Source organism: Rhinoderma darwinii, chromosome 4 (genome assembly GCF_050947455.1).
Source record: "Rhinoderma darwinii isolate aRhiDar2 chromosome 4, aRhiDar2.hap1, whole genome shotgun sequence".
Lineage (NCBI taxonomy): Eukaryota > Metazoa > Chordata > Amphibia > Anura > Rhinodermatidae > Rhinoderma > Rhinoderma darwinii.
The window spans coordinates 368,126,496-368,144,544 of record NC_134690.1 but is presented as its reverse complement, the minus strand read 5'-3'; the positions used below and the strand labels follow the sequence as shown (position 1 = coordinate 368,144,544).

At 41.2% G+C, this 18,049-nt stretch overlaps 1 protein-coding gene across 1 annotated transcript in view; it reads right to left on the bottom strand.

Moving 5' to 3' along the window:
* The window catches only part of MACROD2 (mono-ADP ribosylhydrolase 2), a 1,597,693-nt gene that overhangs the window by 907,108 nt on the left and 672,536 nt on the right, over positions 1–18,049 (bottom strand). Inside the window, exon 5 of the mRNA XM_075864535.1 lies at positions 15,791–15,907. Coding sequence (XP_075720650.1) covers positions 15,791–15,907 — 117 coding nt within the window. The remainder of the gene's footprint in view (positions 1–15,790; positions 15,908–18,049) is intronic.

Sequence of the window (18,049 nt, the reverse complement as noted above, 5' to 3'; positions counted from 1 at the left end):
TCCAAAGTCCTGTTTTCAGATGAAAGTAAATTTTGCATTTCATTTGGAAATAAAGGACCCAGTTGCTTGCGGTCCAGTGTGAAGTTTCCACAGTCAGTGATGGTTTGGGGAGCCATGTCATCTGCTGGTGTTGGTCCACTGTGTTATATTAAGTCCAGAATCAACGCAGCTTCTACCAGGATATTTTCAAGCACTTCATGCATCCCTCTGCTGACAAGTTTTATGGAGATGCGGATTTCATTTTCCAGCAGGACTTGGCACCTGCCCAAACTGCCAAAAGTACCAATACCTGGTTTAATAACCACAGTATCACTGTGCTTGACTGGCCAGCAAATTCGCCTGACTTAAACCCCATACAGAAGCTATGGGGTATTGTCAAGAGGAAGATGAGAGACACCAGACCCAACAATGCAGACGAGCTGAAGGCAGCTATCAAAGCAACCTGGGCTTCCATTACACCTCAGCAGTGCCACAGGCTGATCGCCTCCATGCCACGCCGCATTGATACAGTAATCCATGCAAAAGGAGCCCCGACCAGGTATTGAGTGCATATACTGTACATTTCAGTAGGCCAACATTTCGGTATTAAAAATGATTTTTAAAATTGGGCTTATAGAATATTCTAGTTTTCTAAAACACTAAATTTTTGGTTTTCATTAACTGTTAGTCATAGTCATCAACATTAAAAGGAAAAAATGCTGGAAATAGATCACTCTGTGTGTAATGAATCTATAGAATATCGGAGTTTCTCTTTTTGAATTGAATTACTGGAAAAAATTAACTTTTTGATGATATTCTAATTCATTGAGAAGGACTAGTATACTGTGAAGGGCAAGCCATAAGTTTGTGCAAATCGAGGAAGTAGCAGGTGTCACTAAGATCTGCAAATTATCAAGCACCTAGCTCCAATTTGTGGAATGTGGGAGGCATAAAAATCAGATTGAAAGCAAAAGTTTTTTAGCTGCATGAATCCTCAAAAATCGGATAAAGTGGTGTGGGATGATTGTGCGATGCCTCCTGTTCGTCGACGTGCCAGTTATCGCAACATGTCGCAAACTCAGAGGGACAGAATTATTGAACTGAGAGACCTTGGATTATTACTCCGGCAGACGCGTCTAGGCCGAGATGTCAGCACTGTTCAACGTTGCATGTCCTGAAGGTTGGGAGAAAGACAGCAAACGGGAATGACAGCAAGAGGTGTGAGGAGGTGAACCTCTGCACGGATGGATCATCTGATTGGAAGTATGGCGTGTAGTGATCCATTCTGTACTGCAAGTGAAACAGGACGCCACATCCTAAGCATAGGGCAGAAACCAGTGTCGTCACAAACTATCAGAAGGAGTTTTGGGCTACGAGCCAGTTACAGGTGTTCCATTGACCACACGCCACCGTTCTCAAAGGCTATCATGGTGCAAAGCAAAGCGGAAATGGAGGCAGGACTGGAGGTCTATCCTCTTCATCGATGAGTCCTGCTTTTGTCTTGGACATAATGATAGCTGGAGTTTAGTCTGGAGACCATGTGGGCAATGCCATGAAGAGGCCTTCACAAGGGAACGTCACACTAGTCCTACTCCTGGAATTATGGTGTCAGGTGGCATAATGTATGGTAGCCAGACCTCTCTAGTCTTCATTTCAGGTACACTAACAGCTCAGCATTACTTTGATTTGGTAATGGAACCAGTGGTACAGCCATTTCTCCAAAGTGTCCCAGAAGCCATTTTTCAACAGAAAAACGATAGGCCGCCTGTTGCTCAAGCTACTGTGAGAAGCCTGCGTGGCCTGAATGTGCTACCGTGGCCTAAGCGTGCTACCGTGACCTGCAGCATCTCTGGACTTGTTTCTTATCGATCACATCTGGGACATCATTGGTTGGCAATTGCAAAAGGAGCCAATCTTGATAATTTGCATACCCAAGTTCACGCAGCGTGGCATAACATTTCTCAGATAACCATTAATAACCTCATTCATTGCATGCCAAGGCGTGTGTGTGTGTGTGTGTGTGTGTGTGTGTGTGTGTGTGTGTGTGTATTTCTGCTCACGTCGCTCATACTCTATACTGAAAAAATCAAGATGTTTGGAATATTTTGTTTCCATTTCTTATCATTTGCATATCATTAACATGTCTATTAATCCTGTGATTTCAACAATTCCAAAACTTTTCCTTCTTAGTGTTGCAATTTCAATGTTGAGGAGTGTATATATATACAAATTTATCATAGAGTGTGTGCCCGTCTGGTCTAGTTTTATCCTTTCTAAGTTTACAACACCCTTAATAAATGTCCCCCATTATCTGGACCTGCTTTTTCACTTATTGATAAAAAATGAAATGTGCAAACTTGTAATAGGCACCATTTGCATTCGTTTAATCATAACTTTGCCTAAAAGAATTCATACTTAATCAGCTTTCGAGTAAAAATACATCACCTATTAAAACACCTCACCGCTATCATATAAACTAAGGCTTTGTTTTACTGTTGGGAATATGAAAAATGAAAAGTATTTCTGGAATGTTGCAAGATAAAGGAAACCTTTACTTGAAAAATGACATCAACTAAAATGTCAATAATACAAAGGACAAGAGCACAGTGTCAAAAGTGGCGCTCAGCATACCAACATGTAATATGTCACTGGATCAATCCTGTTTGTTCAAACTTAATTTTTTTCTCGAAAAGCTTAAAAAAATAAACATAAAAATTTCTTCTTTTGTAATCTTGATCTGATTGGCCCCTAAAAAAGAAACATCAATTGTTAAGGTAGCAACTACCATGGCCCTGTGTGGGATCCAGGGTCCCCCTCCTGTAGCTTGTAAATATTTCAAACATTTAAGGTTTTAATCTATTTTCGAATATTTATTATCTTACATATTTAGAACCTCACCTAAAATTTGTGAAGCTTTGGTGTTCGTTATTCCTAAAATGTCCTTCAAATACTATTCAAAAGGCCTATCATTCTATGCAAAAGAAAAGCTTAAAGGGAACCGGTTACCATCATTCAGCAATACCTGGTAGAAGAGGGTGAAATATAATTTTAAAGTAACCTATAATTATCTTCTAAGTAGGTTCTGTACCTTAGTATTCAGTGTTTTAGTGTTCGCGCACGGTATGCTAATGAGCATAAAAGAGTCATATCTTCGTTGGAAAAGTCAGATCTTCATTCTGAGTTAAACCCGCCTCCTTACTTTTGATTGATAGCTCCTCACCTCTCCCCAGCACACATGAAATCTCGTGCTTGCGCATCTATGTCCTGTTCTGGAGCATCCGCACAATGGGACACCATAGCGACGCATGCGCAGTAACCAGATTTGAGGAGTGGACAAAGCAGGGAAAAGTATCAGTCCATACATGACGGGTGCATGTGTTCTATCTCAGACGAGATTTCGGCATTCAGGGCTGGCCAGTTTTTGGCAGTGGGCAGGCATAAGGAGAGGAATGAACGAAACTGCTGGATTATTACCATAAAAGAAGCAAAAAACGACACTGCCGGATTATTACCATAAAAGAAGCAAAATGTTTGCTGACCGTGATTTATGGTCGGAGGGGGATTTTAGGAGAGGAAATAACCGCAATGAACTTTTGTCAGCATTGGCCACAAGGAGTGAGTAGAGTTCAATAGGTGAAATGCTGGTCACCGATTCCCTTTAAACAGTTGAATGAGGCAGAGCTGCAATACTACACGACCCATGTAGAGCAGTGGCGCTGTATGTATGTTCTTCATTGTGTGTTAGATTGCGAGCGTCAATCTCCGACTACAATCTGTATATAATATTACAATCTGTGCTATAGAATTTGGAGATGTTATACATGGAATGATAAATAAATATTTAAAGGGAGAGTCCACACTTAACACCTAGGGCCCATTCAAATGGCAACCAGAAGTTTTTTTTTATTCAAATCCCCCCCCCTCCAGACATATATATAAACATGACCTAAGGGGAGATCTTGGGGATGGCTCTTCAGGATGCGTTCATAGGGGGATATATACCATACACAGAGATCATTGAACATAGCTTGTCCTGACAATTATATACATAGACAAATCTCTCCAGATCTGCTCTTAGGATTGCATTTAGAAGTCTTACTAGGAAAAACCTTCAGAACGTTAAGTCCCCAGAAAGAATGAACTTCTCCTTTAATACAGTTGAATTCTACCGCTGCAGATTTGTAATAGTTTTCTCCTTGCAGAAATATTTGCCATTCCTCAAAATACAAACAGCTCTATAAATCTAAATTCAAGGTAATAAGGCTGTTGACATTTTCACAGAAGCCATACTAAATTAAACATTTCTACAACTGAAGCCACCCAATACAACAGCCTGTTCACACCACTGCTCCTATTTTCGACAGACTATTGTATTTTCCTTCTGCCAAAAATGATGCGGAACTCTTGAGAATTGAGGATAGAAAAGGATTCAGTTTCTCTTGACACATACCAATAAATAAATTTCCCTCGGTTCTACACGGCCACTCACATTCTTTTTGGAAAAACAAGTTGTTAGGCTTTATTGTTTCACATAAAAATTCTTCTATAATCTTTGTCTCAGACATCGATATTCCAAATCTTACTTTACAAGTGTGCACAGCTGCTAGTCATTGGAACTATGGTCGTCATTCAGGCAACTGTTCAGCGGGAAGAGAGCACCTATGGCTACAGATAACACACGTCACTCATAAGGGTTTACTCAACACAGATTTATTACTTAAAAAAAGCTCTAGACGTCCGGATTTCGGAAGATGAATTTCTTGAAGCCCTCAAAACATCCCCTACCAGTAAGGCCCCAGGGCCTAATGGTCTTACTTTGGCCTATTTTAAAGAAAACTTACTCCCCTCCTCACTAGTCCCTTTTTGGCGGCCTTCAATACCATTCCGGAAGGTGGATCGCTGCCTGCAGACACATTAAGAGCCCACATAACAGTAATCCCTAAGGACGATAAGGACCCTTCCCTCTGCAGTAGTTACCGCCCCATTTCCCTTCTAAATTTAGATTTAAGACTTTTCTCAAAGATATTAGCTACGCGAATCACGCCATTCCTATCTAAAATAATTCATGGGGACCAGACAGGCTTTCTCCCTTCGAGAGAGTCCAGTGATAATAACATCCAAGCCGTCAACCTCATTGAGCACATCACCGCCCCCTCGGTTCCTGCGTTTTTGATCTCTACCGATGCCGAAAAAATGTTCGACTGGTTTGACTGGTCATTTCTCCAAGAGACTTTATCATATATAGGTATGGGCCAGGGTATGCTCAGTTGGATTTTGAGTGTATACTCCTCCCCTTCAGCATCGGTGAAGGTCAACGGTCACAATTCCTCCTCCTTCCCCATTTCTAACGGAAGCCGCCAGGGTTGCCCACTCTCTCTCTTCACGCTGTGTTTAGAACCCTTCCTATGTCGTTGCGGGTGTACAGGTTGGGGATACGACTCAAAGTCGCGGCATACGCGTATGACTTACTCTTTTTCCTCTCACGTCCCGGCATCTCGGTGCCTAATCTGATGGCCGAATTTCGGTCGTTTGCATCGCTGTCCAATTTTAAAATAAACTTCCAAAAGTCAGAAGCTCTCAATGTATCCCTCCCTGTCCCAATTAGTGGCAGCCTTGGCGGATTCCTTCCCTTTCAAGTGGGCAGCTAGCTCCATTAAATGCGTTGGCATATGTCTCGCGAATCGGCCCTCCCACCTTTACGCATGGATCTATCCCCATATATTGAGAACACTTAAGGGAGATCTTGAGAGATGGTCTAAAGGGACATTCACTTGGTTTTGTCGTTGTGCCATATTCAAGATGAATGTACTGCCCCGTCTGTTGTACTTCTCTCAGTCTCTCTCTATTTACATGCCGCGTCTTTTCTTTTCCTCCCTCTCTTCTTTGCTGCTTAAGTTTTATCTGGTCGAACAAACCATCACGCATTGCACGTACGACTCTGACATGCCTGAGGTTTGATGGCGGTTTGGGCTTGCCTGATATACATCACTACTACCAGGTGGCACATTTAGCGCGCATAGTAGATTGGTGTAGGCATGGCAAATTCAAACCATGGGTCAAGTTGGAACAAACCTTTTTATCCCTTCCTCTGTCTGCGGCCCCATGGTTGTTGCATCAGATCTCACCATCTGCGAGATCTCATTCTCTTATTGGTCCTAACCTTCGAGTTGCAACACTGGCATTCAAGCATTTCCGTATCTCCCCTTCCCCGTCACCACTATATCCCATATTGGACAATCCCTCTTTTCAGCCGGGTTGTGAACCTGGTCCTTTCTCTCACAAACGTCTAGATAGGGAGACCCAGGCCCGTCATTATATTATTAAAGGGAATGTGTTGCCAGAAAAACATGTTTTTTTTTAAAAAATTAAACATTTAGTGTGTGGGTGGTTAAACATTGTTCAAATTTTTTTTATTTTTTTGCACGAGTCCAGGAAATATTATAAATTATTTCTAATTTATAATACTACCCATTTTTGGTCACTAGATGGAGCTGTTCCCAAAATTGCAGCATTGCAACATTGGGTTAAAAGCCCTCGCTCTAGTGAGCTCTCAGCATCCCCCCCTCCTTTATCCTGGCTAGTGCCGGGATAAACGAGGGGTTTGAACGGTGTAACCTCCTACACTGTGTGTCGCCATTTTTTAAGGTAACCCACAGTGTAGTAGGTTTACATACAGTAGTAAACACACACAAACACGAACATACATTGAAATCTCTTACCTGATCCTGCCGCCGCGGCTCCCTCCGGCCCGTCCGCTCCGTTTGCTGCCGCTGGTGCAAGTGCAGAAATCCGGAAGCCGCGACCGGAAGTAGTAATATTACTGTCCGACCGCGACTTCCGGTCCACAGGAAAATGGCGCCGGACGGCGCCAATTTCGAATAGGACTGTGTGGGAGCGGCGCATGCGCAGTTCCCACACAGACGCCGTACACTGCAGTCAATGGGACGGGAGCCGTTCGCAGTCCCTATGGGACTGTGGCTGCCGTATTCCATGTCTGTATGTGTCGTTAATCGACACACACAGAAATGGAACAAAAAATGGCAGCCCCCATAGGGAAGAAAAAGTGTAAAAATAAGAAAAAGTAAAACACAAACACACAAATAAATATAAAAGTTTTTAATAAAGCACTAACATCTTTAACATATAAAAAAATAATTTCTGATGACACTGTTCCTTTAATGACAGTTGGAAGACGTCATCTCAACTAACTCACAGTGCGGATCCCGTTTTGGCAGGCTTCCCAATTACGTCACTTTCTTTTATCTCTCTTCCTCGCAACCAAATTTTCCCGTGAGCTAACAGCCTTTGAAACTATATGTACGACGTCGGGTCCTCTTCGCCACACCCTTTCGGTAACGTATAGTTTGTAAAATTCCCCATTGGCAGACTCGCATCCGTCTTATTTGGCTAAATGGGCGACAGATCTTGACATAACGATTACAGCGGATGTGCGTACTCGGTTGTATACAATGACTCATCAATCTTCCATATCGAGTAGAATTCAGGAAGCAGGATATAAGATTCTAATGAGGTGGTACAGGGTCCCTTCCAGACTTCACAAATGTTACCCTGGGATGTCCCCTATGTGTTGGAGATGCGGTGTGGGGATAGGTTAATCTTTTACATACCTTTTGGAATTGTCGGCGATTAACAGCTTTTTGGGATAAGGTTTGGAATGTAGCTTCTAGGTTTACGGACTATCCCCGGGCTTCTGCCTGCTTCATCTGTGTGACATCCCAATCTCCACATACAAGAAGTCAATAGTGCGACATCTGAACAACATGGCCCATGCTTGCATTCCGGTTATGTGGCAACAGGTCGAGCCCCCCACGATGCGCCTTTGTTTTCAGAAGATCCAAGAAGTGAAACATATGGAGGAGCTTACGGCCTCCTTGCGGGACACTCATGATAAGTTTAAACGTGTCTGGTCAACCTGGGTAAGCTTTGAGAATTATTCGGAGTATATTGCTCTGCTGTCCTAAGAATATGCAACTAAATTTACTTATTTTTCCTATGAGACGTCCGCTTATGGAGTGGATGCTGAGTATAAGCCACCCTATACCCTTCTTCTTCCTTCCGCTTTTCTTTCCCTTCCTTTCTTATTCTTTTTATCCGTATGCTCTTCCTTGGTGCTCACGTTACAAATGTATATCATTAAGTTGTGATATGTTTTCTGTCTCTGTCGCAAACTTGTGAGAAATAAATAAAAACAGAATTAAAAAAAAAAAAAACAAGTCTAGCAAAAATTCACTTTCACTCAGTTTCAAAACCAGTCAGTAATTCACTTTTAAGTGAAAGGTCAATACGAACTATAGTATCTTCAAATATAATTTAATGTCTGTTACTCATGCTGGTCAGCAGCAGCCATTCTAGACTTTCAGCTGCTTAAAATGGAAAGTGACATGCCCACTTCTCACAAAATAGACTAAAAATAGGAGGGATAAAGTACATCAAGTCTAACAAAAGCATGTGGAAAACGTGTTATGGTCTGATGAGACGAAGGTTGAACTTTTTGGCCATAATTCCAAGAGGTATGTTTGGCGCAAAGCCAACACTGCACATCAGCAAAAGAACACCATACGCACAGTGAAACCTGGTGGAGGCAGCATTATGCTTTGGGGGCTGTTTTTCTGCAGCTGGAACTGGGGCTTTAAGCAACGTGAAGGGAATTATGAACAGTTCCAAATAACAGTCAATATCGGCCCAAAACCTGCAGGCCTCTGCTAAAAAGCTGAAGATGTAGAGGAATTTCACCTTTCAGCAAGACAATGACCCAAAGCATACCTCCACATCAACAAAAGAATGGCTTCACCAGAAGAAGATCAAAGTTTTGAAATGGCCCAGCCAGAGCCCAGACCTGAATCCCATTGAAAATCTGTGGGGTGACCTGAAGAGGGCTGTACACAGGAGATGCCCTCGCAATCTGACAGATTTGGAGCGCTTTTCCAAGGAAGAGTGGGCAACCATTGCCAAGTCAAGATGTGCCATGCTGATAGACTTCTACCCAAAAAGACTGAATGCTGTCATAAAGTTAAAGGGTAATTCAACAAAGTATTAGTTTAAGGGTGTGCATATTTATATGAACCACATTATTTTTGTTGTTTATTTTATTTTTTTCACCCTAAAATAATTCTTTCTTTTTTTCAATGGAATTGTGCAGATTATAGGTGGCAAAGTGGAAGGTGGAAAAAGTTCTGAAATTATTAAACTTGTACTGATTTTTTGAAATGAAAGAAACCTGCAATTTGAACAGGGGTGTAGACTTTTATATCCACTGTATGTACTGTAGATTACAAGGAATGCTGTGCGCTAGAAGTATTTTTCCTTCTAAACCACTCCTAGTCATACCATCAAGACAATATTCATAGGGCCTGTTCACATCAGCATCAGGGTTCCGTTGATGGGTTCCATCAGACCTTTCCATCAGAGGAAGCCATCAACGGAAAGTCAAACGGAAACCACAGCTTCCATTTGCATTACTATTGATTTCAACGGTAATGCCTCAGTTGCAAATGGTTTCTGTTTTTTGGATGGAATCAATAGCGCAGTCGACTATGCTATTGTTTCCGCCAAAACAACGGAAATCTTACGGAACGGAGACAAATGTTAAATCTTACCATTTGATCGATGGATCGCTCATGCAATACTTAATGTATTGCCTTTTTTCTGTCCTTTACAAGCCTTTCCAGAGTCAGGGTTTTATAGGAAACCACAGAAGTTAGACCTGGAGGCCTTTTTTAGGCCTTTGGTTGCATTGGCAACCACTCGATACCCCGTTATTTCATAATCGGGTAACCAGGGGCTTGAGGAGCCCCCTCCCTCTGTCTAATTACTTAGATGCCACGGTCGCTATTGACCGCAGCATCTGAAAGGTTAAATGGCCAGGATCGAAGTTATGTCAGATCCCGGGCCATTGCAGGCAGGTGTCAGCTGTATAAAACAGCCGGCACCCTCTGAGTATGGTACTGGCTCAGCTCCTGAGCCCACACCATATTGACAGAGAACACATTTGCCATATATGTATAGCGGATGTTGCTATGAGGTTAAAAAATGAATAGCTAAAACATTTAAAAAAAAAAATAACAAACATTATTTCTCTTCTAAAGTCTTCTGTCTAATTAATACAACTGAAATTAAATACAACGTGTGATCTCATATTAACAAGAGGTATAACTTAAAGCCCCTGGGCCCTAATGCAAAAACTGTATAAGGACCCCTAACTATCCCAAGTCATTATAGTAGTGAACTTTTCATATAGGACTGAGTGAACCTTTGGACTCTAAGGCACCTGTGCCCCTACATAGCATTATGGGTAAGGCTGACTAGGTCGGAGTTATGCTGACATATGAATGTTTTATGTACGTAAAAAGGGCGCCAAATTATTCCTCCAGCTGTTTTGCATATTTGTATATTTAATCAGGAGTTTTCCTTTAAGGAATAAATTTTTATTATTTTTCAGCTGTATTTTCTTTTTGAATAGTCTTTTATGATAACTTCCTCTCTGTATTATTTATGATCATTCCATGACTTCACTTGCATACTGTATGCGATTGTTGCATTGAATTTGTGTCCCCATGTTGAAAAGACTTAAAATTTCCACAATTTTGCAGCATTAAAAATTTAAAAGTATATGTTCGTTAAAAGCATAGACTCTTTCTGGTCAGCTAATTGAAATCAAACCAAATCATACCATTACATTAATCATATGTCAGTCTAGAGACTTGATAAATGACATTTAATTGCTATCATGGCACATAATTGTCATTAAATTTTCAATCAGTGTTAATGATGCAGAAAATATTTTGCCCAGGTCGGTAAATAACAAAAATGTAAGACATCCCCCCATCAATAAAAGGTTAATGAACCTTGAGTACACACGAGGTGATTTACTATGGTTAATAAATCAACGAGAAACATCAACAAGAAATTTATGGTACTTAAAATTGGAACTATTCATGAACCTCAAAGGCTAAATTACAGGTGAAGTACATGTTTTTAATTTTTACAAAAACTGCAGAAAAAAACAATTAGGCTATGTTCACACGGAGTATTTTGCAGGCAGAATTTCTACCTCAAAATTCCGTTTGGAAGTTTGAGGCAGATTTTCCTCCCCCTGCTCGCCGATTTTCGGTGCGTTTTTCGCCCGCGGCCATTGGGCGCTGCGGGCATAAAACGCCACGAAATACGCTTTCTCTGCCTCCCATTGAAGTCAATGGGAGGTCAGAGGCGGAAATGCCCGAAGATAGGGCATGTCGCTTCTTTCTCCCGCGAGCCGGTTTTAATGCAGTAAAACCGGCTCGCGGGAGAAAACTGCCCCCGCCTCCCATTGAAATCGACGGGAGGCATTTTCGGGCAGTTTTTGACCAGCTTTTTGCCGCGGTTTCCGCGTCAAAAAACTCTGTGTGAACTTAGCCTTAGTGTCAATACACCCTTACTACTTGTGATTTTAAGAGGGAGCTATGTATACTATACATGTATATATGTACTACAGTAAAATTCCTTTAATACAGCAGTCAATAATCCAGAATGTTTGATAATTCAGCACAAAATGGAAATATGATGTGGAATTTTACAAGACCAGAACAAAGACAACCAATTAGGAATGTTTTACGGCTCTGAGTTGTACAGATGCCATAGCATGGAACACATACTGCATAACTCTCAACTTTCAGCTATGGCAATTTTTTCTACCACTAAAGGGGTTATCCCACTACAAGATAGGTGATTAATGTTTGATCACTGGGGCTCTTCTACCCCAATGAACAAGAGAATGCTGCTTCATTCATTCTCTGTGGGCCTGCCTGAGATAGCGGAGTACACAGTAGCATGCCCCAGAGTGTCACTTACACAGTTTAATGCCCCTTTAGTGCCCCCACACAGTAGAATGCCCATATAGTGCCCCCCAAAAAGTATCATGCCACCATAGTGCCCTCTCACACAGTATCAGGTCCCCATATTGCCCCTACACAGTATCATGCCCACATAGCAACCACACACTGTATAATGCCTCCATAGTATCCCCCCCACACAGTAAGACCCCATAGTGCCCCCTACATAGCATAATAGCCCCATAGTGCACCCTACACAGTATAATGCCCCCATAATGAACCCTACACACAATACCCCCATAGTGCCTTCACACGGTATGATGCCCCCAGAGTGAACTTTACATAGTATAATGCCTTCATATTGTCCCATCCCACACACATACAGAAGGCACCATACAGCTACAGAGCCCTGCATGCCCCACAATTGTGCAATTGTATAGCTTCTGAAATGTGAATGAGGCCTAAAAACCAAAGATACAGTGGTAGACTTTGTATTTGAGCTTCCTTCCTGAAGTTTCTGGAATGGCACCAGTTTTATAAAGTTCTCAATGACCGTCTAACAATCCAGAATATTTTATAACTTCTCGATGCTGGGTTAAAGTAATGCTACTACACATATACACACACATATATATATACACACATATATATATATACATACACACACATACATACATACATACATACATACATACATACATACATACATACATATGATAATTTCTTTATATAATCCTATTTCAGAGTTATTGAGACTCCTAAACAAACGGTTTGACTGATCCACAACCATTTGCACTCTGCACCTCTACTTGTTAAACATGAAATCCTGATATGTATTCTTTGATAAGCAGCACATGTTACTGATACGGCCTTTCAATGACATGTCTCCGATACTTAAAAGGAAAAAACAAATGCATCATATTGCCCGCCTGTGACCAGTAATCATTAATTATTAGACATATGTCACCCATGTGCTACACAGCTTTTGGATTTAGGATCTGGGAGATGCGTCATTTTGCATGACTATTCAATTGTAAAGGCACAATTCTGATAAGTCCACTTTAAAGCTGCGGATAAATTCCAGCACTGAATTCTGTTAGCTGTTACTGTGCGCTAACATGTGACAGATGCCTTCACAGTAATTGCCAATCAGCCTTTGCACAGCAGCTGAAAACACAATATATCACTTTGATCTCTCTGGGCATGCGAGTATTCACTATCCACAAATCTGCATGAATAAAAGAAAAAATGTATTTTTTAAACAACTGCTTTCAAGGCAGTCAAACATTATCAAGTGAGTAGTGCTCTGAACGCCATTATTTACAGCAATACTGAGCCAGATATCATCATTTACAATGTATGTATTTCCCTGTGTTGCAGAAGAGGGGATATTTCCAGCATCCTATTACTCCAGCCGAGATTAATAATTATTCCAATAAATAATAAAAGTAAAGCATTAGAAAGGCTTATAAATATAGCGTGTTTCAGCATATCTACAGCCACCTACCAGAGTCTTACTAAAGATGCCAATAGGCAGGGAAAGCATTAGTAGTGCACCCTTGAAGGCATTAGTAATGCACCCTTACAGCCAAGACTAGCCACCATCACCAACATTAATATTCATTGTATAGCAGATTTATTTAGACATTATATAGCACTGTTATTAGGTTACATAGGGTTAGTGGGTTAGGATGTTGGGGCTGTTATTTGGTCACTGTAGGTTTGTATTATTTGAGCACTGCATGGTGGTATTAACTTAGGCACTGTGTACTATACAATTTTTGCAGTGTACGGTGGCGATGTCACTATATGGCATTGTTATTTAGGCAACTGTATGAAAGTGTTACTTGGATACCGCACTGTAAGGCACTTATAATTAGCTACTGTATGGTACAGTTATTTGTACTGTGAACGATGGTACACCATATGGGGTGCCAACAGGAGATAAAGATGTGTCTTTCCTTACCTTTCCTCTTATCTCAGCATGAAAACATAATTTTGCGATACTCCGTCACGAGATGCCAGTGTTATATGTGTCTATGTGTGGCCACCCAGTGGATGTGATGTGGATTGCAGCCTTTCAGTGGTTCTGCTAGCATCTCACAATATTGTATTGAACTGGTTTCTTGAAAAATTTGAGTCCTTAACCAAATTGAAGCAAAGGTGAGGCTGGACACATCTGTACCCCTCAGTGCCTCCTCCAGCATAAGGCAAGCCCTATCCATAGATTGTCAGGTACCAATATTTTATATGGGCGCTAGCAAACACTTTTGGCTGTTTATAAAGACAGACACAGACGAAAGAGGTATCCTGTGCAAGAATAGATTGTGAAGCCCTTGCTCTGCAACAGCTCATCAGAGAACAGCTTCCTCATATCTATAGAAAATCCCTCACAGATAAGCCAATTTCTCTTGAACGTTGCTATCCTCAAGCAATTGTGAGGCATGTACTTTATTAGATCCACATGCAATATGATAGACTCCAACTTTCCTTTTAAGGTTGCAGTACGTCTCCTTACCTACAGAGCCATGTACAGCCTCTGAATAGGAGGCACATATAATATGTCCGCCTCTGGCTGCCCATTCTCAGATGAAAAGAGGATTGGCATTGTTGTCCCATGCCCCTCAACTCTGTTTTTCCAACTGCATTCTGTTTGTTTAGTGTATAAGGAGTAATGTTGTCACTGCTGCCTAGATGCAGAACTTTAAACATGTAATCCCTCCTTTAACTGTTGTCTGTTGCCTTTTAACCATTTCTTTTTCAATGTACATATATTCGAGAGAGGAATAGTATTAGGCTTCGTTCACATATCCGTTAGGGCTCCATTCCGACGTTCCGTCAGAGCTTTCCGTGAGAATGGACACAACCGGAAACCGTACCATTGACACCGGATCCGTCACCAATGAACTCAATTGTGATGTAAATGGAAACCTATAGTTTCCGTTTGTGTCTGTCAGGGCTCCGTTCCCATGGAAAACTCCAACGGAACGTCGGAACGGACCACCAGCGCAGATGTGAACGAAGTCTTAGTGATTTAGCAAAAATCCAAATACTGAATATCTTGTCAACAGTATCACCAACATATATATTTGAACTTACCTCAACATGAAAACGGAGCATGTTATATTAAACTGATCTTAATGACTTCATCCTCATCTATGTTCGTAGATTATTTAGCAGATTTAGGAGATTATCCCTTATTATACTGACAAATACACAGCAGAAGTCATACCTTTTTGGTCCATAGTCTTCCAGTTATAGCTTTTTAACAATCGTAAATAAAAAAACATCCTCTGAAACAGTCCAGTTAGGCGGTCTTCATACAACATGTTTTTTTTTCGCAGTTATATCACATACTGTACTACAATTTTGGCAACATTTATGCATTTTTTCAATACACAGACAAAACTATGGTTGTGCCAATTTTTTGGGTAAGCAAGTAAAACTAAATTGCAAGAATTGGTTGTATCACTCCATCATATTATTTAGCAAAGGCAACTTGTTATTTAAGACGTTGATAAAAATGAATATTTTCTTAGAAACTTTTAACTGCCCTCAAATTTTAGTAATTTAAAGAACTGACATTCACTTAGCATAGCTAAAATGTCCCAATCCAACCATATCCATTTCTTTTCATTAAAATAAAATAATTTTCCCATAGGCTACTTACTTGCTACAATTTTTTTTTTGACCATCTTATATTGCATTTGTTGTATAAGAGAGGACCAAATCAAGCAGAGAATCATTTCTAGTTGATTCATTCGCAACCTTAGTGAAACATTTGTGGAAGGAATAAAGATTCGAGTCCCTTAGCAGAGACTAACTTTAGTGTCCCGGTAAATACTCACAATGTGGCTTGCAGCCTTCCCAATTTGCAGCAGTAATAGAACTAGAAGTTACATGCCTTCTAAAAAAAATTCACATTATATTTACCAACGCAGTCATAAAATCCCATGGTTTGTGAAAAAATGGAGTTGACTTACATTTTGCTGGCAGCTCATAGCCACAAGTGATTTTTGCTTGACCAGTGGCACAACCTCCCAGTGTACGACATTCGGCACTCAGGAAAGTGCCCGAGGCTCTGTGTATACAGCCGTCAACTAAAAGAGAGGGACAATAAATTATTATTTATGATTAAAAATTGTAAAATTAATTTTTAAAAATCATCAACTTTTAAAATGTTGACAACAGAGCATATCAAAATGAAATGCCAGTATGATGCCTCAAGGATGAATGTAATACTACAAGTATTTAGAAGGAAAAAAGGCCAAACATAAGAGTAGTAGACTTGGAGTGACCAAAAAATGCTGTAATCAAGGCAAAGCTTATTATGAAGAATGATGAGAAAGTAGTGCTTGTATGGCTTAAAATGGCCCCAAAGGTCTAGCAGAAGACAACCCTCTGGAGCCAATCACCTGCCACTGGGGTCTATTTCTTATGTGTTGCACAAATAACCTTAAGGCCCTATTATACCGGACAATTTTCGCCAATTCCTGTCACAATGTATGGGGACGAGCGGTCGTTACACGGATAGCTCGTCACCATACATTATCATCATGACGGCAGCGCGTCCCCCCTGTTTACACAGGGAGATGTGCTGCCGACAACGATTATATTTTCCGTTTTTTTGAAACGATACGAACAGGAGATGAACGAGCGCTTGTTCATCTGCTGATCGCTGCTCTGTTTAACACAGGGCAATTATTGGCAACGAGCGTTATATGAAGACTTAACTGCCCGATAATCGCCCAGTGTAAAAGAGCCTTTATGGAGGACTCGTCTTGTGTGTGTACGGCGAGAACTACAAAGTTTATAAAGCAATTAAAAGTGTATGTGCAGATGATCTGTATTTATTCAATATATATAAATACACACACACACACACATATATATATATATATATATACACACACACACACATATATATATATATATATATACACACACACACACACACACACACACACACGCATATACACACACACACACACACACTATTTTTGTGCAGATTTAAAGGGGTATTTCAGCTCAAGAAAAAAATGTGTATTCTTTTAGCCTTTGTATAATGAAAAGTTATACAGTTTTTATATATACTTTCTGCATTAATTCCTCATGTTTTTCAAAATTTCTGCTTGCTGTCATTCAATACGAACCTTAAATTTTTACTTCCAGGGGATAATAATATTCCCTGGTCATGTGATAAGCTGTGTGAACATAACATCAGCAGGATAGATTTTTATCCCCTGGGAGTGAACAATTCAGATTCCTATTGACCTGATGAAGATGCCGGTGCGGCATTGAAACGCGTAGCCTTGTTTAATAAACTACCTTTTATTACATATTCTTTATGCTCATTGCCTTTCCTGTGCAGCAGCGCCTTGGAGACTCCATTTTTACTTGTATATCAGTATATCTCTTGCGGTTTTCCTTGGAATACCGGCACCGAGTCCTGGCAGCAGCAGCAACCATTCTCTCCACCGTTCGTTGTCCTCTGATCCTAGGTGAGCACCTAATTGGATTTCTGGATTTTGTACCTTTATACCCCTGGTAATCTGCACTATGTGGCGCTGTGTTTTGTATCTCTTAGATTCCTATTGAATAATTGTGTAATGCCCATGGCCGTGGGACGCCAGGTTTACTTACCTCCTGACGGCCGAAGCCATGGATCAGTGAGCGCTGGTCCCCAACTCCTCCTCAGGAGACGCCAGCGCTCACTTCCACTTTACCCGGCCCGGGTCCCGTAGGGTGCGCACGCACGCTCGTCCCCGCTCTTAAAGGGCCAGCACGCACACCTGAGTTAAAGCAACAAATTAGCCCATGAGCACCCTGAACTATGAGAAGTGCCCATCCCCTTCCTGCATTGCCTGAGCATTTTTGTCGTATACCTAAGATTGCCTCTGCAAATGGTCCCTTAGTGTTTCCTAGTACCCAGTGTTCCCGTTCCTGCTACCTGTATTCCGTGCTATTTAGAACCAAGTGCCGTATAGAGTTGGAGTTGTGCTGCGCTGAGTACTATGCCTGTCCTGTTACACCACGCCTGGTGTCTGCCTACTGCCAAAGTCTCATCCGAGCCTGTCTTGCTGCAGTCCGAAGCAGCCACAGGTACACCTATTGAACTATAGACTTTGACCTGTGTCCTGTTGGCCAGCTGCCATACTGTTAAGGCGGTACGGCCTAGTGGGTCCACGCACCCAACGTGACAGTTTGCAAGCAGAGATCTTGAAAACAAATGAGAATTGATA